The 23,652-nt window shown below is 50.2% G+C and overlaps 11 protein-coding genes across 11 annotated transcripts; 4 read left to right on the top strand and 7 right to left on the bottom strand.

Annotated features, from left to right (window-relative positions):
- Positions 1-596: 596 nt before the first annotated feature.
- N7457_005729 (putative exonuclease) lies at positions 597-2,932 on the bottom strand (the record flags this gene model as incomplete). Its single annotated transcript, XM_057176773.1, has 3 exons — positions 597-2,649; positions 2,713-2,860; positions 2,920-2,932. The coding sequence occupies 3 exons, from the start codon at positions 2,930-2,932 to the stop codon at positions 597-599; spliced, it is 2,214 nt and encodes a 737-aa protein (XP_057031075.1).
- A 308-nt stretch (positions 2,933-3,240) lies between these two features.
- N7457_005728 (translation machinery-associated protein 16) lies at positions 3,241-3,878 on the top strand (the record flags this gene model as incomplete). The annotated part of the gene is made up of 3 exons (XM_057176772.1): positions 3,241-3,409; positions 3,460-3,544; positions 3,596-3,878. 3 exons carry the CDS (start codon positions 3,241-3,243, stop codon positions 3,876-3,878), a joined length of 537 nt encoding a protein of 178 aa, XP_057031074.1.
- Positions 3,879-4,338: 460 nt separating this feature from the next.
- N7457_005727 (MAM33 family protein) lies at positions 4,339-5,451 on the top strand (the record flags this gene model as incomplete). The annotated part of the gene is made up of 4 exons (XM_057176771.1): positions 4,339-4,519; positions 4,627-4,807; positions 4,889-5,364; positions 5,426-5,451. The coding sequence occupies 4 exons, from the start codon at positions 4,339-4,341 to the stop codon at positions 5,449-5,451; spliced, it is 864 nt and encodes a 287-aa protein (XP_057031073.1).
- Positions 5,452-5,942: 491 nt separating this feature from the next.
- On the bottom strand, positions 5,943-7,567 carry N7457_005726 (DNA primase subunit PRI1; the record flags this gene model as incomplete). The annotated part of the gene is made up of 3 exons (XM_057176770.1): positions 5,943-7,077; positions 7,135-7,332; positions 7,392-7,567. 3 exons carry the CDS (start codon positions 7,565-7,567, stop codon positions 5,943-5,945), a joined length of 1,509 nt encoding a protein of 502 aa, XP_057031072.1.
- A 1,491-nt stretch (positions 7,568-9,058) lies between these two features.
- cspA (putative cell surface protein) lies at positions 9,059-10,839 on the top strand (the record flags this gene model as incomplete). Its single annotated transcript, XM_057176769.1, has 2 exons — positions 9,059-9,716; positions 9,779-10,839. The coding sequence occupies 2 exons, from the start codon at positions 9,059-9,061 to the stop codon at positions 10,837-10,839; spliced, it is 1,719 nt and encodes a 572-aa protein (XP_057031071.1).
- Positions 10,840-12,696: 1,857 nt separating this feature from the next.
- N7457_005724 (uncharacterized protein) lies at positions 12,697-13,017 on the bottom strand (the record flags this gene model as incomplete). Its single annotated transcript, XM_057176768.1, has 1 exon — positions 12,697-13,017. The coding sequence occupies one exon, from the start codon at positions 13,015-13,017 to the stop codon at positions 12,697-12,699; it is 321 nt and encodes a 106-aa protein (XP_057031070.1).
- Positions 13,018-14,937: 1,920 nt separating this feature from the next.
- N7457_005723 (threonine synthase THR4) lies at positions 14,938-16,616 on the bottom strand (the record flags this gene model as incomplete). The annotated part of the gene is made up of 2 exons (XM_057176767.1): positions 14,938-16,500; positions 16,563-16,616. 2 exons carry the CDS (start codon positions 16,614-16,616, stop codon positions 14,938-14,940), a joined length of 1,617 nt encoding a protein of 538 aa, XP_057031069.1.
- Positions 16,617-16,907: 291 nt separating this feature from the next.
- Positions 16,908-18,107, bottom strand: N7457_005722 (NAD(P)-dependent alcohol dehydrogenase; the record flags this gene model as incomplete). The annotated part of the gene is made up of 3 exons (XM_057176766.1): positions 16,908-17,198; positions 17,258-17,866; positions 17,931-18,107. The coding sequence occupies 3 exons, from the start codon at positions 18,105-18,107 to the stop codon at positions 16,908-16,910; spliced, it is 1,077 nt and encodes a 358-aa protein (XP_057031068.1).
- A 769-nt stretch (positions 18,108-18,876) lies between these two features.
- On the bottom strand, positions 18,877-21,479 carry N7457_005721 (putative AP-1 adaptor complex subunit beta; the record flags this gene model as incomplete). Its single annotated transcript, XM_057176765.1, has 6 exons — positions 18,877-19,731; positions 19,788-20,356; positions 20,406-21,043; positions 21,106-21,237; positions 21,314-21,334; positions 21,403-21,479. 6 exons carry the CDS (start codon positions 21,477-21,479, stop codon positions 18,877-18,879), a joined length of 2,292 nt encoding a protein of 763 aa, XP_057031067.1.
- Positions 21,480-21,707: 228 nt separating this feature from the next.
- On the top strand, positions 21,708-22,119 carry N7457_005720 (DUF5310 domain-containing protein; the record flags this gene model as incomplete). Its single annotated transcript, XM_057176764.1, is given in 4 exon segments — positions 21,708-21,818; positions 21,834-21,857; positions 21,908-21,985; positions 22,033-22,119. The coding sequence occupies 4 exon segments, from the start codon at positions 21,708-21,710 to the stop codon at positions 22,117-22,119; spliced, it is 300 nt and encodes a 99-aa protein (XP_057031066.1).
- A 140-nt stretch (positions 22,120-22,259) lies between these two features.
- Positions 22,260-23,525, bottom strand: N7457_005719 (putative transcriptional regulator; the record flags this gene model as incomplete). Its single annotated transcript, XM_057176763.1, has 1 exon — positions 22,260-23,525. The coding sequence occupies one exon, from the start codon at positions 23,523-23,525 to the stop codon at positions 22,260-22,262; it is 1,266 nt and encodes a 421-aa protein (XP_057031065.1).
- Between the last annotated feature and the right edge of the window lie 127 nt (positions 23,526-23,652).

Here is a 23,652-nt window from a genome sequence, read left to right as displayed (position 1 = left end):
GTGTGTAGTACGGGTGGAAAGTATACGAAGGAGAGGAATGTGTGGAAAGAATGGAAGGGAGGGAAGGGCTCGTAGCTGGCACAAAACTCCACGTCAGGCTAATCGACAGATTCTCGCTCTCTGGAGGCTGGGGATGAGACAAGAGTATAGAGGAATATGGGAGGCTGGGCCAACCATTGTTTACTCCGTCGCTTCCCCGGTAACCAGCCCAGACCGCCTGCTAAGTGGAGAATATTGCCAGCTCGAATGGGTAAGCCTGGCCCGTGTTTCACCCGATGGGGACTAGTGCAGATCCCGATAAAGTTAGCCCCACTTCTACTCGCCACGCGATTCCTCCAGCCTCTTGATATTGGGCCGTCTCCAGGCACGGTTTGGGCACTTTTGGATGTTTCAACGTTTCAGGGGTTTCAAGGTGCTCACATTGCTTAAACACTAACAAATGCTATGTTAAACAAGAATTCCACAAAACTCCACAAAAAAATATTAATACAGGTTACGCGCCAAAGTGGAGCCAACGAAAAACCAGTGGTCCAATGCTACCCCAGATCCCAAGTCCTGTTCCTGACCCAATGCTCCGTAACCGATAAAGATGCTGCTTAATTTGGCGTGAATGAAAAGCGCTTGAGATCAAGAGGCGCCGAGGACCCTGTACTGGGTTCATCCTCATCATCCTCCTCATCCTCGCTGTCTGGGACAATAAGATCTTCGCTGCCTTGGGTTCCCGTGAACGAGAATCCCTTGGTAACAGGTGAAAAGGCTTCAGAGCGCGGCTTGGAAGCTTCGGCATCCCGGAGTTTAGTTGGAATATTGACGCTGTTAGACCGACTGAGAGCGGCCTGGCCCATCCGCTGAAGCGGTGTCAGGCGTCGCTGAATGATGTTGCTCCGAGCGATCGCAGCTGGGCTTTTGGGGGTCGAGGGTGTCGCAGGCCTAGGAGAAGGGAGAATCGCAGGGATCTTCGTCATAATAGAGCGAGCGCCGGGTGAGCTGGGCTTTTGCCCAGCTTGAAAAGTGAATTTGGAAAGTATATTGGAATTTTGTCGGTCAACGTGGAAATCGAGCGCCTGGTTGAAGTTCGGAGAATTTGGTGTGGTATCAATGGGTGTGTTCTTGGACTCTTTCAAATCGCTAGTAAGGAGAGGCTTGTTGAAAGTAGGTTTGGAAGGCGTTTCAACTCCACTGGGGTTGCCAGATATCTTGAGATTGCTTTCCGGTCTATGTTCCACAAGCCCGGGGGTACTACTGGGATCCGGAATACTGGACATGATGTCTTCTGCTATGTCATCAGAGAAGACACCGACCACTGAGTTCCGTGATCGTTTAGACCGGAAGAGCTTCTGACCGCTTGGGCTAGTTTGTTCAGAAGTAGGAGCAAAGAAACGACTGCGAGCCGGAGAACAGGCAGGCAAAGAGTCTCCGTCAGTTTCAGAGCAGAGTCTCTGCCTCTTGGTGGGCTGCAAGGTTGAGGATCTTGCATTTTGGGCCAAAAAAGAAGAGCGTTCTACACTCCGTATCATGGGGCTGAGACTTTGATCGGAGAAGGCCCTTAGAGGGGTGGATCTGACCGAATTGGAGCGGGATGGTGCTGCACTGGCCTGCCAAGAGTTGTTTGAATTGCGCTCTAGCAGTCGCTGCTGGCTCGGGGACGGAGTCAAACTATTCGGGTCCAGCTCGGCCAGTGGTGTCCTCTTTGGGGTGAAGAATGAATTGATAGGCCTTCGTGGCTTCAGCTCGCAGGAAGAACCCAGTGTCTGTCGGCGATTAATGCCAAGGGACCGTTTACCTGTGGCTAGTGGTTTCAATATGATTGGCTGCTTCGTGGTTGGATCCAGATCGCCACGAGAGACCCCGATGGCAATTTCTGGCTCCATATCAGCGCCAATAAATGGCAGCGTGTCCAACTTGACATCCTTCTCAGGTGGCATCAATGTCACCAGCTTTTCAGCTTTACGGCAGAAGACCCGCTGGTAAAGGAAAGTCAACTCGGCCTGTCTGAAGTTGGCCAGGTAGTCAGCCGGGACTCGAAAATTGCCTTCGAATTGTATCATGCGCAAAGCCTTTTCGATACTCCTGTGTTTGCGAACAACCCGGTAGGCAGTCTTCAGGCCCATCTTGGGAATATTTGCCAAATAATCACAACCGCTCAAAATGCACATGGTCCTGAAATCCGGGTCACTGAACCCGACCAGGCTGACCTCCCGGCAAGCAGTAAAGTCGGCACGATTTATCTCAATGCATTCTCCATGTTGGTCCAGTTTTGAAATCAACCGCTTTGCTCCAAAAACAAGCAAATCCGAGTCCTCGGATATGATACCGTCAATATCACCCTGTTGCTCCAGGTACACCAGCTGGGCATCTGCCTCGTATGGGGCGACCACATACTCCACATTCATTTGCTTTAGTTCTTCAATTAACTGGCGGGCCATGAACGGGGTAACGTCGACAGCCTTTTGGAACTCCTGATAAGCTTCTGGCATCCTTCCCTTTCGTTGTAGCTCTAGTCCGAGAGCCTTGCTTTCCTGCCGCCTGCGATATCGATCCTGTTCGGTGCCGGACTTGCTGGGCAAATTATCGCCATCAAAGACGAGGTACGGTTTTACTCCAAAAAATAGAAGCATGCGGACTCGATTGAGGACGAAATCAATGTGCCTATCACGAGGAAACTTGTCAGTAAAAAGTGCATTATAAGTCATATAGATAGACAAGCCATACTTCCTAGTAGGATTGTCCAAGACCAAGTCTACGGAACAAGCAATGGTTCCGCGATGAAGCCATCCATATGCATCGACTCCAAGTGTTTGCCCACTAAAAGACTTGACATGACATGGTTTCTGTATGGACTTGAGAAGCCCGTGAAGTCCTATTTCTTGGTGTTAGAACAATCATTTCCCCTAGACAGTCCCAAGCAACGTAACGGACCTTTAATGCCCATGGTGGACACCGTTCGAGGCACAGGCGGGTCCTCGTATTCAAGCAATAACCGAGAACATAAGTTGAGATTTTCACAACCAAAACGCTAACCAAAATGAAGTGCAATGTGAAGTCCAACTTCAATATCTGACCAAGAATCGAAGGAGTAAATAACTCCTGGAATGCTCCTATCTCGACGCGCAGACGCGCTTTCCTCGAGTGGGGAAGGCGGTGATCTTGGGGTCACCGCCTAATTGTGCCGGTGCATCCAAGAAAATTATCGAAAATCTACGGCGGAGTGTTTAGAGTAATTCTTATCAGACCGCAACCATGCCTGTTACTCTGGAAAAGGTGCACAAGCAAATCTCCAAGAAGCGTAGCTCTCTCAATGCGCTTCATGAGAACAGTCGTGATGCCCACCGACTCCGCAAAGCTGGTGCTCGCGACGATCGCTTGTCCCGCCATAACGCCACTGTGAGCCGCGCAAGACAGCCATACAGTATGACACCTGCTCGATACAATTGATGGCCACCAAATTAACCCAACTAGTGGACCGCATTCATTACATCCACGAGGCTATCCAGGAGACCACCGATGCTTTCTCGATTGAACAAATGAACGAGTTTGTTGCCAAGTATGTAGCACCCACGATCCCACCAGGAAACGAAAATTGACCCCAAACTAGGTATATCGACCGTGACACTGAGGAAATCAAAGAGCTCCAAGCACAGCGCCGCAAAGGACGTCCCCCCAGCAAGCGCGAGGAGGCTTTGAAACAACGAGTTGAAACCGAGGGTCGGGAGTTCTCGACCGGACTTTGGATGCCCGACCTCAGCGATCAATATGCAATGACCGCGATGAAGAACTGGAATAGACACTGGTCAGGGCTGAGCGCGATCAAGTTCATTCGGTTCAGGAAAGATGGAGAGAAACTCACATCTACCTTCCCACCCAAGAGCATGTCCTGATCACGATTACTTTTTTTGATATATTTTTTTTGTCTGGTGTCCAAAAAGACTGGGTTGGCGCATTATGGGTACAATGATTCTTCATAAGATTCTGTACAGCCGAATCTCTTCAAATATACCATTTCAATTCGAAGCTGCTGTATATTGTCCACCTATATTGTAGTTCCTACTTGCTTGTAGATTTGCATCAACAGGCCATCCTTCTAGCCTCGGTACATATATAGCAGAGCTGATTGCCAGAGAAAGTCGAGCCCTTTGATATCAACTCTCTATTTGCATCAGTGATATTCTATTTAGATTCTCTATAGATTTTGTCTTAATGGAACTAAATTGCGGTGGCCGCGCAAAGTCGGACAAAACAGGCCGGTCTTGGCACTCGTAACATCAACGGAGTTAGCTCACTTACTTTTTCCTCAAGCTTCTCATCTTCAACAAATACTTCAAACCATCCACATTCACAATGCTTTCCCTTCGCACCATTTCCCGCTCTATCCCGCGCTCCTTCTCGCGCTCCATTGCCACTTCGGCTCTGCGCCCAGCGCTTCCTAAGCCCGTTCTCCAGCAGACCTGGAAGCAGGCTACCAAGCCCGCCTACGCTGCCTTTTCGACATCTAGCATCTTCAAGGCCCCTTCATCTGAAGGTAAGATAAGCCGAATAGTATTTGAGATGGTCCGCGCAACTCCGGCATTGACTAGTCGTGGACCGCGCATGTGGTCTAATGCTAAATTTCCATTTATTTTTCTACAGTCGATATCGACCTCCTCGCCAAGCTCGAGGATGAGCTGAAGCACGAGAAGTCCTCTGACATCCCTGAATTCGCCGAGCAGCAGGAAATCATCGATGAGATTGTTAAGCACGGCGAGTGGCAGGTGAAGGATGTCGCTGGCGAGCAGGAGGTTATCCTGTCCAAGAAGTTCGGCAACGAGAAGTACGATTCATCCCCCTACCATCCGGCATTGCCCTTTCCCCTCAATTCCGAGCACGATCGCTGATATATCTGATTGTTTAGCATCCGCGTTAGCTTCACCGTCGCCGATATCCAGAACATCAGCGAGCAGGAGGACTTCGACGATGCCTCTCTGACCGACGAGATGGAGTTCCAGAACCAGTCCCGCGGCCAGCACGCCGAGACCAGCGAGGAATTCGAGCAGCCCGAGCCCAGCTTCCCTGCCCGCGTTAACATTACCGTTGAGAAGCCCAACAACGGTGCCCTTCTGATCCAGACTGTCGTCCAGGACGGCGTTTTCCAGATCGAGGAGGTCTCCCACTTCGCTAAGGCTGATCTCGCCCAGGCCCAGACTGCTGAGAAGGACTGGGCTCGCCAGAGCCTCTACGCCGGTCCTCCCTTCGAGAACCTCGATGAGGACTTGCAGGGTCTCTGGGACCGTTACCTCGAGGACCGTGGCATCAACGCCGAGTTCGCTAACATGGTTCCCGACTACATCTCCGTCAAGGAGCAGAAGGAGTACCTTCGCTGGTTGGAGAGTATGTTTCCCTTCTGTTTCATATTTCTGAATTGCTTGCTAACAATGCCTTTCTCATTCAGCTGTCAAGAACTTCATCGGTGCTTAAATTAACTATCCCACATAAACTTTGGCTTGTTCCCTCCTCTTGCTGTCGGAGCTGCCTCTCGATAATGAGAAGTTTGCCTGATACGTGGATACCATCGGTGCCCTATATCATGACCTACTTTAGCGCAACTACTTGTGCGACTCTATTTGTACCAATATCTCCAATATCTCCAAATATACGACTCCTTCAATGAGTTCTTGCCCTACTCTCTGACTTGCTGTACAGATATAGATGCGCATATAGAGTTTCAAATCTCAAATGATTATCTCCATTCAATTGATAGACGTGAATGCGAGGAAAGTAATAAATGTACATCTCGGGAACCGATCGATAACGATTCAAGCCCATGCACAAGAAGAAACTCCAACTCCTAGAAAAGCGTAGAACGACTGATCAAAATCCCAAATGACATCGGTGAAGGTAATTAACAAAACATAAAGTCATAAGTCTATGAGACAGGGCTAGGCAAATGGAGGATGGCTTTGAAGCAGCTAGAACTCCATGGGATCGGACTTGATGGCCGGGCCACTTTCATCGCGTTCCCGCTTTCCAGCACGCTCTTCCTTCAAAAGACCTGCGATAAAGGAGCGGAAGAAATCGATATAAGGCTTCAGGCTGGTCTTCTCATAGTCCTGCAACTTGCGACCACCCTTCATGTCGGAGCCGTTCATCGCACTGCCTTCTACTTCGGGAACATCAGCATCCGCTGTTCCAGCAGGGTGTTTCGCATCGTATTCATCGATCTCTGTGAGCAGGTTCATCACTGTCGGGACGGAGAGAGGATCGAAGTTTTCGGCATTGTGTGGATCGATGGGAACACAAATACGGCCAGTGCCAGGGTGAATAACGAAAGGGCTTTTCAGTAAGTGAATCATCTTCTTGCTGACCTCGGCATCCAGGCGTGGATAGGTGTATTCCAAAACAATATCTTGCTTCGCATCACGAAGGGTGGCTGGGTTGAGCGTGCTGCTTTTCCCGGTCTTGGCGAGTGAATCGATATCGGCCCATTTACTAGTGCTGGCACGTTCTGGAGAGGAGTCCCATTTTCTTCGTAGAGATTCGTTCAACGCCTTGTCGGGTAACAAAGACAAAAGGCGTTCTGCCTGCTCAATAGACTCAAATGTGTCTTGATCAATGAGGGTTGTCCGGGCGAAGTCGTGCTTGAGCAATTCAAGACTGCGCACGATGTGAGGGTGTAGTGGTCGTTTGAGGTTGACTTTCTTGCCGCTTTGTGACCCTCCACGAATAACCTCGAGGTAACCAGCAATGGCTCGTCGTCGATCATCTGACAAATTGCGCGCGCGAGGATCGCACACCCAGGCGTGAGCACCACGTCGACCTGAGTAAACCCAGAGAATGTGTTCAAACCCGAAGTCTTCCCTCAGTGCAGTGTCGATCACCTTGATTGCCATTGTGACGAAGGACCAGCACTTAGCGCAGATATTTGCTTTGACGCAACATGTTCGGATGTCATCATAATCAGTCAAATCAATATCGAAGACCAGCTCCTTGGATACTGGTTTCATTTGCCCGCCTCGTAGAGTTTTGCGATCGCGTGGATTGGTGCTATAAACAGGCCCGATTTCGAAGCGAGGAGGGTTCAACCTGAGTATGTCCTTCCGGAAGCTAGCACATTTGTTAACTCAAAAGGGAACCGACGATCAAAGGCTGGATGGACCTTACAGGTCTGCAGTGGGGTATGATTGGTATCGAAGGTAGGCGTCGTTTTGCAAAGTAAGTGCAAATTCGCGATTACCGAAGTCCTTGGTTGGTACGATTCCATGGTTCAGCCATTGAAAAAGGTATCGGAAGGGGAAAAGTCGTTGATAGAAGGCAAGCATGACATCCGAGTCTACGCCTGAGGGTGTAGGGGCCGGAGGCCTAGACGGTTTGGTCAGTCGTTTGGTCCAAGGCTTCTTTATATGAGCAGAGAAACAAACTCTTCTTTCGCAGCTGGGGATTCCATTTTCACATCTCCGGAATCCGGGAACTCATCGTCATCATCGTCGAACATATCCTCCAATTTCACATTATTCGCAATTGAGGTCTCCGCTGGAGGAGCGTCTGGCATTTCCTCATCATTTTGTGCAGCACTGGGCGATATGGAGTGAGGCATTGTGGGCAAGTCTGGGGATGGGCAAGGCTAACGCTCTATCGTTGAGGCTTAATTGACCCCAAACAGGAAGGCGCGACGCGCGACGCGCCAGATCCCGTGTACGCGTATGCCCTAAGCCCTACATAACCTAAAATGGATCTGATCTATGAATCGAAAACGGATAGGCTTGCATCGATGTTCCTTGCTCTCGCCGTGAGAGATTTGTTCGCGAGATGCCGAGATATTCTCTTCGTCTAGTTCCCGCTTGCGGCCCAAATCTCTACAGTACCTCGCTGCTGTCCCTATCGCTCGCCAAGATCCATGGATGACAGCTGGATATCCCTGATGTTCCCAAGCTTAAGGAGTGCACGGCAATGGTAAAACACGGATTTTATTGCCTCAGATTGGCTGAAACCTTCTTCAGAATCGATGTTTGATGAGAATCCCATTATTATTTTTCCTTGTAACAGCACTATTTGCGCGCAGTGGGGGCTCGGCTCAACCCAATACTACATCGAGATCTCCCCGTCATCGAGTGCAGTTCAAGGTCTTGGGATGGTAACATCCGACCAATCTCTTCAGAAGGATATGGGCCATGAGCTTGTTGAGATCGTCGATCCTCGAAATTCGTTCTTCACGTGTACATTCTTTCGAAATGACAACCACCAATGGGACATCCCTACGCTTACTCGGATACCATTCCCACATTCCAAGCGAAATAAGGAACATGCCTATTCGCTCCCCGAGTTTTCTTGCTGCTTCTGATCGAGCTATCTGGCGTTTTCACAAAGCTCTTACCTCGAACGAGAAACGCCTTGTCCTCTTAATTGTGGTCCCACCCCAAATATGGTCGCGCAGCCACTATTTTCTTGACCATTTCCGGGTCCGGAGGGTTTCTTTAGTTAGCAGTCCTGACTACTGCCTTCTGAGTGCTGCTTATCTAAAACTGCCTGCTTTCCAAGGTTTGTTAGATGTCGAGTCCATAATACACCTAGGTTTCAATAAGAATTGAGCGTGTGTCTCAAATAGGGACATATGCCAATCACATAAGCGCTTGCTCACTATCTAGGTACTATTCCTGATCCGTATCCAACCGGCTTGCCCTGGCGATCACCAAGCTCCTCTTATATTTCCGCATTAGGCTACTCTTGTGGAGACCCTCTTCACTTTTCACCCCCAATGATACCGCATATTGTCACGTTTGCATCTGAGTTCACCAGATGGATGTATCATTACTCGAGATTTTCGTCCAATGATCATACATCTGTGTCTTTGTCATCCTTCGTTGGGCAATTACAGTTTCTGCATTCGGTCTTACATGGTGACATTGCGGATCAGGTCTACCTTCGCTGTCCTGGGCACAACCATGGCACCCATATCCAGCATGACTTGGAATCAGTCATTTCGAAAAGGACATATAAACTCGTTGAAATCTGCCAGTCCTCCAAACTTTTCATCATCATCACCTCTTCATTCGTTATCTTTCTTTAGTTCATTTTTCAATCTCTCGAAATGATCAACTCCGTTGCTCTTCTGGCTCTTGCTAGCCCAGCCTTTGCTGGCGTCATGCAGGCTCGTGGTGAGGACTTCATCAAGCCCGCCACTCAGAGCGCTGCTGCCGTCGCTCCTCACCAGACTGAGGGCTGGAGCGAGAGCTGGTCGAAGCCCGCTGAGCACCCCTCGACCCATGAGACTTGGACCAAGCCCGCTGAGCACCCCTCGACCCATGAGACTTGGACCAAGCCCGCTGGCCACGCCTCCACCCATGAGACTTGGACCAAGCCCGCTGGGCACCCCTCGACCCATGAGACTTGGACCAAGCCCGCTGGCCACGCCTCCACCCATGAGACTTGGACCAAGCCAGCCGAGCATGCCTCGACTCCCGGGTCCTGGACCAAGCCGGCCGAGCACGTCTCGACTCACGAGTCTTGGACCCGTCCTACCGGCTCCTGGACCAAGTCTACTGAGTCGTGGACCACCCCATGCACCACCTCGACCACCTTGAGCACCCCCACTCTCGCTCACCAAACCACCTTGAGCACCCCCACTCACGGTCACCACACCACTACCCCGGGTACTACCCCATTGCCCACTACCTCCGGCAAGCCTCACACTCCCGTGAATCCTGGCACCACCAAGACTCTCACTATCGTGACCACCACCTGCCCTGGTAAGCCCTAGAATCTTTGCTCAATCGTATCGTTTGAACCACGTCCTAATCAATACTTCCAGTCACCTCGTCTGCCGTCACCTCTGGCACTAAGACCTGGGTTGTTCCCATCACCAAAACCAACACCATCACCATCACCAAGACCACTGTCTGCCACCAGTGCGATAACGAGAAGCCTGTGACCTTCCACAACGCTACTCAGCCCGCTGTCGAAGGCCCCACTGCCCCAGTTGTGAAGCCCACCGGCTGGGTTGTCCCTCCCCAAGAGCCCACCACTGCGCCTGTTGCACCCGGTCCTTCCAATCCCGCTGTCCCCGTCCAGACTGAGCCCGCTCCTTCCAAGCCTGTCGAGACCAAGCCTGTCGAGACCAAGCCTGCTGAGACCAAGCCCGCTGAGACCAAGCCTGCTGAGACCAAGCCTGCTGAGACCAAGCCTGCTGAGACCAAGCCTGCTGAGACCAAGCCTGCTGAGACCAAGCCCGCAGAGACCGAGCCCGCTGTCCCTGCTCAGTCCCAGCCCGCCGTCCCTGTTGAGTCCCAGCCCGCCGTTCCTGCCGAGACCCAGCCCGCTGCTCCCGCTGAGACCCAGCCCGCTGCCCCTGCCGAGTCCCACCCCGCCGCCCCTGCTGAGACCCAGCCTGCCGCTCCTGCTGAGACCCACCCCGCTGCCCCCGCTGAGACTCAGCCCGCCGCCCCTGCCGAGACCCAGCCTGCCGCTCCTGCTGAGACCCAGCCCGCCGCTCCCGCTGAGACCCAGCCTGCCGCTCCTGCTGAGACCCAGCCCGCCGCCCCTGCTGAGACCCAGCCCGCCGCCCCTGCTGAGACCCAGCCCGCCGCCCCCGCTGAGACCCAGCCCGCCGCCCCCGCTGAGACCCAGCCCGCCGCCCCCGCTGAGACCCAGCCCGCCGCCCCCGCTGAGTCCAAGCCCGATACCCCTGCTGAGTCCAAGCCCGATACCCCCCAGGAGACCCAGCCCGCTGTCGAGCCTGCCACCTCCTCCATCCCCTCTACCCCTGAGGAGCCTGCCTCCGTCCCCTCCGGCTCCTTCACCGGCGCTGCCTCCAACGTCAAGCCCGCTGCTGGCCTCCTTGCTGGTATTGTCGGTCTCATGGCTTTCCTGTAAATCGGTTGAGCCACCTCGACAACCATCCCACCTGAGGGTGAGATCTGGCTACCTCGGATCCTGACCTCTTCGCGATCTTTGTGGTGTAGATCAGAAGAGACTTCATGGTATCTTGAGCAAATTTTGTGATCCGGCCTATGTCCCGCTTGGAAATTCGTCTTCCGCTCTTAACAGGGCGAGAAGATTGGAAGGAGAGTGGCGGCTTGGTCAATTTCGAGATTTTGTTTTTGGATTTATTTTGTCAGACCTATCTTAAAATTACACTAATAATAATAGAGTCTAATGCTTTGAATACCTTTTCTATATGTCTACGACTGAAATTGATAAAATACCATCCTAGTAGATTGAAATCACCTGCAATCAAAAGGTCGGTTTCCGTCAACTCGATCCTCCGATGAGGTCATCCATTAGCCCTAAAGTTGGGAAATACTTATAGAGGACCCCGTTCTGAGACTGCCTGAGGCTGTGGCTGTATCCTCTGTTGTCGGGCTGTCTTTAACCTTCTTCACATTCACACGCTGTATCATACCTAAGGGCTCATAAAGGACTCAAGGGCAAGTCCATGAAGAAAGATACTCTTTTGATCTTCGAGGAACCCAACCGCATGTAGATCTCCCTCGGGAAGATCTTGCACACAGCCCGTGTGCTCTAAGTCACATTCCACTTTCTTTTGACTGTGAGTTACTCCCATTTTTTGGAGCTGTGACTCGGTGAATTTGTGGGGGCGGAAATAGGCGTATTCTTCGGAATTATCCCGAGGTCCTTGTAGGAGTCCGATTTACCTTTGGGCGCCTAGGGCTAGTGCTTCCCGTGACCTGAAATAGAACGGCTGAATATCCCTGGTTTGCATAAGGCAAGCCGCAACTATGATTGTCAGGGGAGCCATCGGACCACTATAATCGCTTAAATAAAGCGCCGATAAAGGTCCTGAAGATCTCAAGTAGACCTGTAGGACCACGGATTCTCTATCTGCAAGAATGCCTCTACCCGGTAGAGTCTACCGATACATTTCCAATAGTGAAAGTGGGTTTCTTAAGGAATTGGGTAGAATTGACATTCTCTCTGTATTGAATAGCTAAGTAAGGCAGTCCGCTCATGGAAACCAATAGATCTCAAGGCTGAAGGAAAGTTTGCTGGAGATAGCACTCTCTCCATCATATTCAAGGGAGGGACTATCAAAATCTAGGGTGAATACAATATGAGCCTCGGTTGAACCAAATGGAAATGCCCATAGATGCTCCTCGACACCTTGCTGCTTTAAATAGCCACTTAAAGAGAGAACCTTTGGAGGCCATAGATATTGTCTAGCCTGATACATATATAAATTTGAATAAGAACCTCTTATATCCTTCTTATGTGTCTAGTGGTGCAGACTCACATTTGACGCGTGATTTTCTGCCCTTCTAGTTGTCGCACCTCGAGTAGTATACACTTGCCAATCCTATCTTTCAGATTTTGTAGAGATCCGAGGCACTGAATCTCATTTTGATAGGATTTAAAACGACGCACCTCGAAAACAGGCTGAGCCAGCCTCTCATTTAGCTCATCGGCGAGGGTTTTGCGAGAGGAGAAGGTCACTCTGCGACGTTCAAGCTGTTTTTTATTTTTGAATTGTTAGCAAACATCTTGCCAACAGATTTTAACTGGATATAATTAATATCTATGGCCATACTCTCTGCACTGGGTTCTGTTTGGATCTATCACGTTGCTGGCATCTTTCATGTCTTTTTTAGGTTCCGTGAGAACCAGATCGGCGCTTCTTGTCCTTCATTCATTCATCCGACATTGCCTCATAAGCACATAGCATGAATTTTGCTAGAAATTTTCTGTTCACTTTGCCATTCTCAATAGCTAGGTTTACAGCTTCCTGCTTTTCGTGGGTGATGATGCAAGGAATCTGGAGGGAACGAAGTCTGTTGAGTGAATCGTCCCAAATGAGCCCCGGATACTTTTAGTAACTTCTTCAAACATCTCACGCTGCGCGTTAAATCCTTGTTTCTTAAAGTGTCTCTGGGGGTGAAGATCTTCATCCTCGAGGCCTTCTAGATCTCCCCAGATAAAGTGTTCCAGCATTTGGTTCCCAGCTAGAGCATTGCCTGCCTCGGACTCATTGTCATAGACTTGCTCTGTCTGAATGGGGTTTTTGGAGGAACTGAGTGGGGGTGACGGTTTTAGCATAGTGTACAGGACGAGAAGGGTGTCGATATGCAAGTCAATGAGAGAAGCTGGAGCCGTCTCTTGATGACTACAGAGCCAACCGCCTGGCCACCTGGGCAGCCTTAGTGATGTAAACATAATTTAGTAATGCAAGCCTTGTTCGAGGATTTTACAATGTTGATTTTGAGAATTCAAGGCAATCAGGGGGAGGGAGGAAAAAAAGAGGAAGATGAAGATGAAAAGTGTTCATTATAATGGAGTGTATCTTCTCGACGGCTTAAGGAAATTCCAGCTATAGAGCGACAAAACAACTTAAGACATCAGATTCCAACTATCTAAGGCAAACAGTAGCATGCTCTTGTTGCAGTGTATGGCGACTGGTGAAGTATGACAATGTGCATGTAACCAGAGTGAAAGGGTATAATTGGTATTCCACTGAAATATGACCTGGCCTCTATTGTTGAATAGTAAGATCGGGAATGTACAGCTTGTCATGGAATAAAGATCCTCTTCTTACAGAAGCGTAAAATTAAATCTTGTTCATAATTGGTATAAGAGGGGGGAACATTTATTGACTGCAAATATATAGATCCCTTATACATCTGCAAGGGTCCAGAAAGAAACTACCTCCACAACCCTAACTGTTCCTATATTCGTTTAACTGAAAGCAGCCTGGACTGAAATGTCTCGCTACCGTATAATATAGTGCGAGTACGTAGTGGGCGGAAACTGGTGGTGTAGCCTTCAAAGTGCGTTGAAGGTGCTAATCCTGATACCATAGGAGATTAATCTTATTAGCATATCAGGAATATATGAATCCGATAGGAAGCTACATGATCATATGTGCACGGGGGAAAATGGAGATAGTTATATCACGAAAATAGGTATCTCGTGAATATATATCTACTAACCTCTTGCCTTCGACATGTCTAAATCTCGGGAAAGATAATTTCAAAGGTGCGACCTCTCATGATTCATTCAAACAATCCGTAATTCATAAATCCGCCCGGCTAGCTCAATTGGCAGAGCGTGTGACTTTTATTCGTGTTTCCCACAATAAATCACAAGGTTCGGGGTTCGACCCCCCGGTCGGGCAGAAGCTGCCCGCTTGCTTTTTATATTTGCACTATTATTTTTATATCCACACCTTTTATCTATTCTATACCCAGATAGTTCGTTATCAGCGCATCAGCCCGGCTAGCTCAATTGGCAGAGCGTGTGACTTTTATTTGTGATTCACGATAAATCACAAGGTTCGGGGTTCGACCCCCCGGTCGGGCAGTAACTGCCCAGTTTCTTTTTTGTCCTTGGCCTATTTTTTAATGACCAATTATCCATTACGTAGCCATTCAGTTCATTTAAATGGCCTGTCGTTAGTAGAGTGACCGTATATGCGAAAGACTTTCGAACGAATCGTAAAATTGCATGCTATCGCGAGCTGCTATCTTTGTTTATTCGCTATCTTCCAAATTGAAGACGTTGCTTTCCTTGCCTTTTCCCATCTCTGCCGTTTTAGGCAATTTTGCACCAATAATAATAGAGTCTATTGCTTTGGATTCTTTCCCTATATGTCCACCATTGAAATTGATAATGTTATAAGATATTGAAAGCATCTGCACTGAATTAAAATGTCGATTTCTGTCATCCCAATCCCTCAATATGGTCTCTTATTAGCCCTAACCACCATAATCCTCAATGACCATGTACATAGATCACATTGCAGTCTCAATGTAGAAGCAGTGGGTCGCCTTCTATGTTATTCTAAATCTCCAAGGCTCGAAGTGCCAGGATCTGTACCATTCATCATGTTTAATATGCTGCTATAGCAAGTTTGAGCTTTTAATATCCACATTATGACTTGATAATGACAAAATCGACAAAGACAACGATCCCAAACATATCTACGCTATACCCAAGTCTTGCTCTCTATCAAAAACCCTTTTAACGCAGACCCTGAAGCTCCTGCTCCAATTCAGCCTTGATGATTTCCTTGACACCCTGCCAGCCAGCATCCTTGCCAACGGGGGTGACCCGGCTCTCACGCTGCTCCAGACCAACGAACTCCTGGGGCAAAATCTCAGTGAAATCGTAACCGTTCTCCGCACGCAGAGCAAGGTCCACAGCACTGGCGAACTTCGCGGGGTGGGCAGTGGACAGAGAGATGTGAGCATCGGTAGGGTTGCGAGCCATAGAGCGGCGCGAGGCAGCAACACCAACAGCAGTGTGAGGATCAAGGATGTAACCACCGGTCTTGGAGCTCTTAGCAGAGCCGGCACCGAGACCCTTGGGGAAGGAGGTGGTGTAGATGTCACGGATAGTAGAGATAGTCTCGTCGTTGCTAACGCGCTCACTCTCAAACTCGGCCTTGGCGCCCTCGAGAACGGCACTGGGGACCTGGAAGCCGCCCTTGGTCTTCAGCTCCTCGAGCCAGCCGCTGACGTTGTCGCAGGCGTGCTTGCGGCGCTCTTCGGCGGAGTTACCGGCGGCGCTCTGGTAGGACAGGAACCAAAGCAGACGCTCGAAGTTGCTGCTGACAAGGATGTCCATGGCAGGGCTGTGGGTTTCCTTGACACCGTGGTCGGAGGGGGCGTCGAGGGCCTTCTTTGTGTAGTGGCCACCGCTGCGGAAGAAGCGGTCGAGAATGTCGTTCTCGTTGGTGGCAATCACCAGCTTCTCGATAGGAAGACCCATCTGCTTAGCGAACCAACCAGCCAAGATATCACCGAAGTTACCTGAGGGCACAACGACGCGGATCTGGGAGTCCTTGTTGAAGGAGGGAGTCTTGATAAGGGAGAAGTAGGAGTACACGTAGTACGTGATTTGAGCCATAATGCGACTCCAGTTAATGGAGTTCACAGCGGCGATGTTGTGAGTGGAGTTGAAATCCTTATCGGCGAAAAGAGCTTTAACAATATCCTGGCAGTGGTCGAACGAACCGTCCACGGTGAGGGTATGCACATTAGGGTCCAAGATAGTGGTCATCTGCTTTTCTTGGATTGGCGAGACTCGTCCGCCATCGGGGAACAGAATGTAAACTGAAACATCTTTCTTGCCGCGCAGTCCATAGATAGCAGCGGAACCAGTGTCACCGCTAGTGGCACCGACGACGGTCAGGTGGTGTCTGTCCTTGCCAGTCTTGCCAGCGTTCTTGCGGATGAGGAAGTACTCGAAGAGGTTTCCGAGGAAGCTCAGCGCAACATCCTTGAAGGCGAATGTCGGTCCATGGAAGAGCTCAAGGAGGTAAAGGTTCTTGTCCAAGGGAATCGAGGGAGTGCGCTCAGGGTGACGGAAGGTCGAGTAGGACTTTTGGATGATGCTCTTGAGATCCTCGCGAGGGATCTCGTCGGTGGAGATGTATAGCGACATGAGTTCGAGAGCCAAATCCTCGAAGCTCAAATCCCGCCATTCGGTCTGCCAGTTGGCGGGGAAAGAAGGGATCTCTTCCGGGATGAACAGACCACCGTCTGAGGCCAGGCCTTGAAGAACAACATCTTCGAAGGATCTCTAGAGAAAAGAGGCGGGTTAGTAATGTTTGCGACGGAGGAATTGTGTTTTTATTGACTCACCCCGTATTCAGCACCTCGGGTGCTGAGATACTGTTGTGAGAGTGTTGGAGACATGATTAGCTAAGGGCAAAATCAATTGACTTGAATGAAGGCAAACACGGGCAAAAGATTAAACTGACTTGAGGCCGAATGATTCATCCCACCGCGGGGGCAATCCTGGCGTCCTAAAGCGGACTAGTAGCTCCGAGAGCGGCGCTCACGTGCAATTTGATAGGCGGAGAGTTTATTCGGGAATGTTTGCATTGTTTGGATTCTTTCAAGCCTGGTATAGTTCAGATGTGTGTTGTATGTCCATGAAATGCATGGGTTTATTGGATGATGATTTTTAAATATGGTTATAGTCCTCTACTCGTTGACCAGCACAAATCTGTAGCGGGCTTTTCCATCCTCCATATCCACAATTGCCTTGTTTGCATCCTTCATTGGGATCTCCTCCACCCACGGGCGAATTCCTTTCTCAGCAACAAGCTGGAACATCTCGCGGATCTCATTGGGGCTGCCAACGAGAGAGCTCTCAAGCTTGATGCGGCGCATCAAGTTGCGAACAGGTGCAAACAAGCCACCGTCCTCAGGAAGGCCGACTTGAACGAAAGTTCCACCAGTCTTCAAAAGACCCAGGTAATCGGCAAAAGGCATCTATACAAATAGTCAGTCTCTGAATCTCAATACCCAGCCTGCGAAAGGTTCAAACCCACCTTGACCGACGAAACAGTCGAGACAATCAGGTCCAAAGACCGGGCATTAGCTGTAGCCCACTCAGGCTCATCATCAGTAGCGATGTAAAGATCCGCTCCCATCTTCAACGAATCCTCCTTCTTGCCCAGCTTTCGCGAGATAGCCACGACCTTATCAGCGCCCATAGCCTTCGCAAAGAGCAATCCGAAGTGACCGAGACCACCAACACCAATAATACCAACGCGCTTGCCAGGACCACAGTTGTTGTGCTTCAGCGGGCTGTAAAGGGTAGCACCGCCGCACAGCATAGGCGCAGCATCAGCGGACGAGATAGCATCAGGAATCTTGATAGCAAAGTGAGCCGGCACCCGGCTGTAGGTCGCATAACCGCCGTATGACTTGCTGCCATCGTAGTGAATGCTGTTGTACGTGCCGACGACCTTCTTGCTGCAGTAGTTCTCGAGGCCTGCCGCACACTCCTCGCAGTCGCCTAGACGGCCAAGGCAGGACTCGCTCTGCGCGCCGACACCGACGCGGTCACCGATTTTGATGTCGGTAACCTTGCTTCCCACGCGCACGGCTGTACCTACAATCTCGTGGCCCACACAACAGGGATAATCGGTGGGTCTCTGGTGGCAAATGTTAGTTCCTGATGTACCTAGCAGTCTCTTCGATGTATATCAATCAACATACCCAACCGCTCCGGAGGGTGTGCAGATCAGAGCCGCAGATACCGCAGTGAGAAATCTTAATATCGACATCGGTTTCCTCCCACTGTTTCGGCTGGAAGTCTTGCCAGACCATGTTGCCCTCGCCGGAGGTAGGGTCAAGACCCATCCATCCTTCGAACTTGTAGTCAGTTTGAGCCATTTTGATCAATGGGAGTTATGTTCGGAAATCGAGTGAAGTTTCGCTGTCGCAAACCCACATCTTTCTTGGGGACGTGCCCCATTTATATCCCACTCTTCGAAGCGGGATAGGTCCGGGTCCCACTCGGGGTTGGCACTGGAAACTTCGGTTTTAAGATTCGTCAGCACCGTTTCTTGCCGATGGAAGGGTCAATTTCGGAGATATGGACTTAAGAGTATGTGATTCGGACGGGGTTAAATGCATTGAGCTGGGCTTGTCCTAGATATTGCCGGGTAATCACCTGCAATATAGCATTTACATACTTCAAACAACATACTTACAAGCAGGTAAGCAGATATGTACATAGTGTAATTACGAGATAATGGATTCAATCTGTGGTATTAGCAGATCGATTCACTTCATGGAGACCTTTGGTCAAAGTAGGGCTTTTTTCTTTTTTTCGGTGGAGCGGTGGCTTGCATTGGCCAAGGCAAAAGCGGAACTTTATTTATATCTCCTCGGCACAGAAGCCCGGTTATACCTACGAACATAGACCTGGGTAACTCGTAAACTGCCATAAAGACTCGCCTGCATAGTCAAGCTATACTCAATGTACGCTAAAAAGCTGGCCACCTCTCAATACAATAAAACAATCAATATTCGAGGCAGAAATATACAGGCCTTTTGGAATCCGGTTGGGTAGAGATGCAAGCAAAATTAAACACGTAAAGGAAAACACCAATCTATCTCGTTCGGTTCAAACTCACGCTTGGCTATACCATAGATCGCTCTAGAAGAGCGACAGGATATCGTCGTTGGATTTCTTAGACTGGTTGTTTTGAGAAGAATCCGCGTTGCCGGAGAGGTCAAGACCGGAGAATCCGTTCATGAGGTCTGCAGTGCCACCGCCGCCACTGGGGCCGCTGGAAGAGGGCTGAGCAGCACTAGAGTCCCCGAAAACGCCCAATAGGTCATCCAGGTTGTTGCTGGATTGGTTTGTTGGGGCACCCGTGACAGGTGACGCTACCCGTACGGGGGTGCCAGCCAGACCCTCCAGACCGGACATGCCGCTGGAAGGCTCGGTTTGTGCCGAGGCAGGGGCTCCGCCGTCGAAATCGATGTCCAGCAGGTTCTCGACGTTGTTTTGCGCCTGCGCAGGGGGGCGGTGCCGCCAGCGGCAGCGGCAGCCGCCGCAGCCAATGGGTTCTCGCGTGCGTTTTGGATTTGTTCCCTGTAGATTGATTAACGATACGTTCAATGGAAACAAGAATTTGAATACATACTCGATAGCAGCGCGCATGACGGCGTCAGCGCCGAATCGGCCGTGGCCAACAAACTGCTCGGGAGGCTTGTGGTAGACGGAAGATAGAGTAGAGAGTTCGGAGAGAAGTTGTTCGAGGAGCGCCGGCGGGAGTGAGTGAATGGTGGTAACGATGGGGGGCTTCTCCGAGAGCACGATGTTCTTGGTCGCATTTGAATCGCTGGTGTTGGACAAAAGACGCCAGTAGATGTATGCTCGATCGCGGACATCTGGGTTGTCGTTCTCAGATGTGGCAGCTTGGAGAACACGCTGCACAAGGCCCTGTGCCTTCTCAGGCCGCTTAAGGAAAAGTTTGACGACAGATGTCAGGATTTGCAGTTGGGTCTATAGAGAGAGGTTAGCCCACGATGAGAAGTATATGTCAGGGGAGAAGAACGAACCGAAGAGAATTCTTCGTTGAAACCATCCACAAAGCCACCCAAGATATCACCCGCATTGCTAATCTTCTCGGCATACTCTCCAACAATCCAGATGAGTGCTGCTCTAGCGTTGGGCTCGTCCAACTCATCGATGCACTGGCAAAGAGTCGGAATGATACCTTCATAACCAGGGTATTTCCGGAAAATATCCTTGATGACTACGATCGCTTCTTGAACGACGTAATTTACCTTGGTGTTGATGAGGTCCAGCAATGTGTTGACGCACCGCTCGCTGGCGCTCTCGATCTTGATGGCAACTTGGCCAATCGCTCTGACAGCTCGGCGGACGAAGTCCATATCGACTTCAAGGGCATATTCCTTCAACTCAGCAAGGAGTTGGTCCACATTACGGTCGTTCGCTATGCGCACCATAATCTCAAGTTTCTGGAACTTAACATATGGCGGGTCATTGTATTTGCAGAAGAAAACACGGAGTTCCTTGTTGAGAATATCAGGCTCTTTCTGCAAGATAAGGTCGATATTTCGCAATGCGACATATTGCACCTCAGGGGCCGAAGAAACCAATGTGACTATCCAAATTTAGCAAGATAAGTGCAACAAGAACAGTAGGGGACTTACCCAATGGTGGGGCCATTTTCTTGAGGTAGGTCTTTGACAATTCAGGGCTAACGTTCCTCATATGTAAGAACACAGCCTTAACTGCTGCAAGAACCACACCGGAGTTAACATGCTGGAATTGAGGAGCCACTCGTTCGCAGATGTGCTCTGACTCCTTAACATCAGAGGTCTTGTATTCAGCCAAAGTTGAGAGAATAGTAACACGGCCCCATTCCGTGCACTCGTTCAAAGCCATCAGCATCTTCCGTAGAGTGTTAGCTGTAATTTGCAGAGCCTGTGTCTCGGGTGCCGTGTGATGAATCTCTTGAAGCGCGGTCACCGAATTGGCGACAACCATCGGGTTGGGGTCTCCAATCATCTCCTGAAGCATTTCCAGGAATCCGTTCTCAAGAGCCATTGCTGGGTTCAGATCGAAAAGTTTGGCCACACAGATTGCAGCGGTTTTGCGAACATAGGGTGACTCGTCTCGAAGGGTCTTGCGCAGCGGTTCTTCCATGTAATCAACCATCTTATCCACCCGAATACAACCCATTGTCCGGATTGCCAACGCACGAATCAATGGATTGGGGTCTTCGGAGTCTTGGACGAAGGTGTTCACAGCAAGAATACATAGGTCCGGGTGCGATTTGGCGTAATTCCTGCAATGGAGATTTGCCTAATCAGCATACGTAGCCACCTTGAACTGCGAGGTGGCACCCACATGAGATAAAGGTAGACCAATTTCTTCTGTTCAAGATCGGCCGTAGCAATATTCTTGAGCACATCTGGGAACAGGGCCGAAACATCCTTTCCCAGTGTCATGGCCATGATCGTCTTTTGGATGGATTCCTTCCTGTTGCGCTGTTAGCCACAACGTTTCTTTGCCTAACACTACCACACCGGCGTAAAGGCTGCGCCACTGGACATACCGTTCATACGCATACTGGGAACTGTAATAATAGTCAGCATCGTCCGTCATTATTGGCGAGGTGCCCAGCGCGTGGAGGGGGCCGCGTACACAAGGCCAGCTCGCAATTCGAATGTCTCTCCTTTCCGGGGCACCGCAAAGGCGCCGCGGATCTTGTTCATCGCCATAGCGAGTATGTATAAGCTTCAGCAACGACTATGTCGTGCCTCCACTTAGAGATATCGGGGATGGGAGTGGGAATCGAGGTGCGTTGGGCGACTGCGGGGAATTGGGAGCTTCACGGTCGCGCGATGTCGGGATCGGAAGGGAATCTAGAGGTGTTGAGATTCCTCACTTTGCCCGCAAATACAGAGAGACTCGAGAACAATCCGAGGTGGCGGGGATTTAAACGAAGAATGGGGGAGAGAAAGAGAAAGGGTGTTTTGGACGATCAAAACTTGTCCACAAATGGCGGCTTCTGGACTCTCCCGCTCTGCGATCATCACTCTCCTTTAAATTGGCTCACCGTCTTCTAACCCCAGTCCATCACTGCTGTGTCTTCAATGGTGAGCTATCTGGATATCTGTCAAAATTGCCAAGGCTAACATATCTGCAGGCCAATCTCCCCAACTTGCGACGCCTTTTCGTCGAGGCTAGAACGGAGGCAGAAGAGAACGAGTACTCGCGAAAGGCTGTACGTCACCTCCGACACAATTACAAGATGCATGCTAACAAGAATAGTTCTACAATCTTGTACTCTTCATCTCTTCCGTTGCCATATTCAGTTTGACTGCCCAACGCATGAGTGGTTCCAAGGCTGGGCGATAATGGAAGGCAACTGCTTGAGGCACATATTCTGATATTATGAAGTATGAAGCGCGTCGCGAGATGGCCTAATTTGCTTCCCAGCGGCTCAACTGTTGAAATAAAGAGACCATTAATTACGATATACGGTTATGTGGTGTCTATCAATCGGTCTCTTCCCCATCGCTCTCTAAAAATGCAAGCGACTGTCGCCCGCGAGCCAGCCGGCGTCGAGGCTTCCCAGCATCATCATCCTCGTCGCTATTTGCACCCCATTGCTTTGCACCTTGCTGGATCTGCTCTAGATCCGCTTTCAACTCTCGTTCTTCGCGAATCTGATTTGCCTTCTCTTGAGATGGCCGGCCGGTCATTCCAGCATCCTCGAGCATCCTTTTCAAGTGCTTAATCTTGGCCTTTGGGGTATCATACGGAGCCAGCTCCTTACCCCACAGCTTACGGATTCCACACTTAATCAGCCATCCTTGCAGTCGTTTGATTTCGGCCTGGTCCGGAGTGACATCCTCGGCCTTGGCTTTGGAGGCTTTTTTCGTCTTGGGGGCAGCTGCTCCGGCACTCTTTTGTCGCTTGCGTGGGGCTTTAGGCTGCGGCTCTTCGTCAAGCACCACCGACATCTCGCTTTCGGACTCCTCCACTGTATTTTCGGTTGGTTTGACTTCATCCGAACCTTTATCGGAGACATCAGAAGCGTCTGATACGTCCTCCTTTGTTTTCTTGACGGTTGCCTTCTTAATTGGTGTCTTTGACCGTTGTTTAGGCTTAGTGACCTCCTCACTTTCGTCGCCGGAGTAAATATCAGAAGCATCTGATATGTCGCCCTTTGTCTTCTTAATGGGTACCTTATCGACTGGTGCTTTTGATCGTTTCTTAGGCTTGGTAACCTCGTCGCTTTCATCCCCGGACGCGACTGATGGCTCATCATCTTCATCGACGACCGGCGGTTCAGGCTTCTGACGCTTCCTGGGCTTTGGCGCGCTTGCGGGCTTTGATCGCTTTGGAATGGCAGCCGACTTAGGTTTTGGGGGAGGAGAGGGCGATTTTTGTGCGGGCGAGGACTGCGGATTCTGGTCTGCCTGGTCTTGTAGCCCCTGTACCATCTCAATCAGAATCTTTCCCACCGTGAAGCTCCATCCATCTGAAAGAACACTTACCACCTCATCCTTGATAATCTCCTCACTCCGCATTTTCCAGACACCCGTAGACTTGAAATACCCCTCAGCAAGACCTAGTTTGACTTCCGCCGCAAGTCGCACGCGTTTCACAGTCAATTCCTCCATATTGCCCGACTTGAATATCGCAGCTACTGTCTCGCGGAGACCGCTCTCTAGTGCCTGGTCTGAGGGAGCGCTGGGCATCTCGACTTCTGCTTCAGACTCAGAATCAGATAATGTAAATGCATACTTCGGCGCCATGTTGATGTTGCCTTGTAGCGATTGAAAATGGGTTGATAGGGTAGGTGTCAATTCAGGCACATGGACCAGCTGTTAGGTGGGGCAGCATGGAGTAGCAAACAAAGGTAAGAAGAAAAGAAGCTTGAGG

Source organism: Penicillium paradoxum, assembly GCF_028828445.1.
Source record: "Penicillium paradoxum strain IBT 22861 chromosome Unknown utg000005l_segment0_segment0, whole genome shotgun sequence".
Taxonomy (NCBI): Eukaryota; Fungi; Ascomycota; class Eurotiomycetes; order Eurotiales; family Aspergillaceae; genus Penicillium; species Penicillium paradoxum.
Note: the sequence above shows the minus strand (reverse complement) of the source record. Positions and strands in the feature narration are given on the sequence as shown.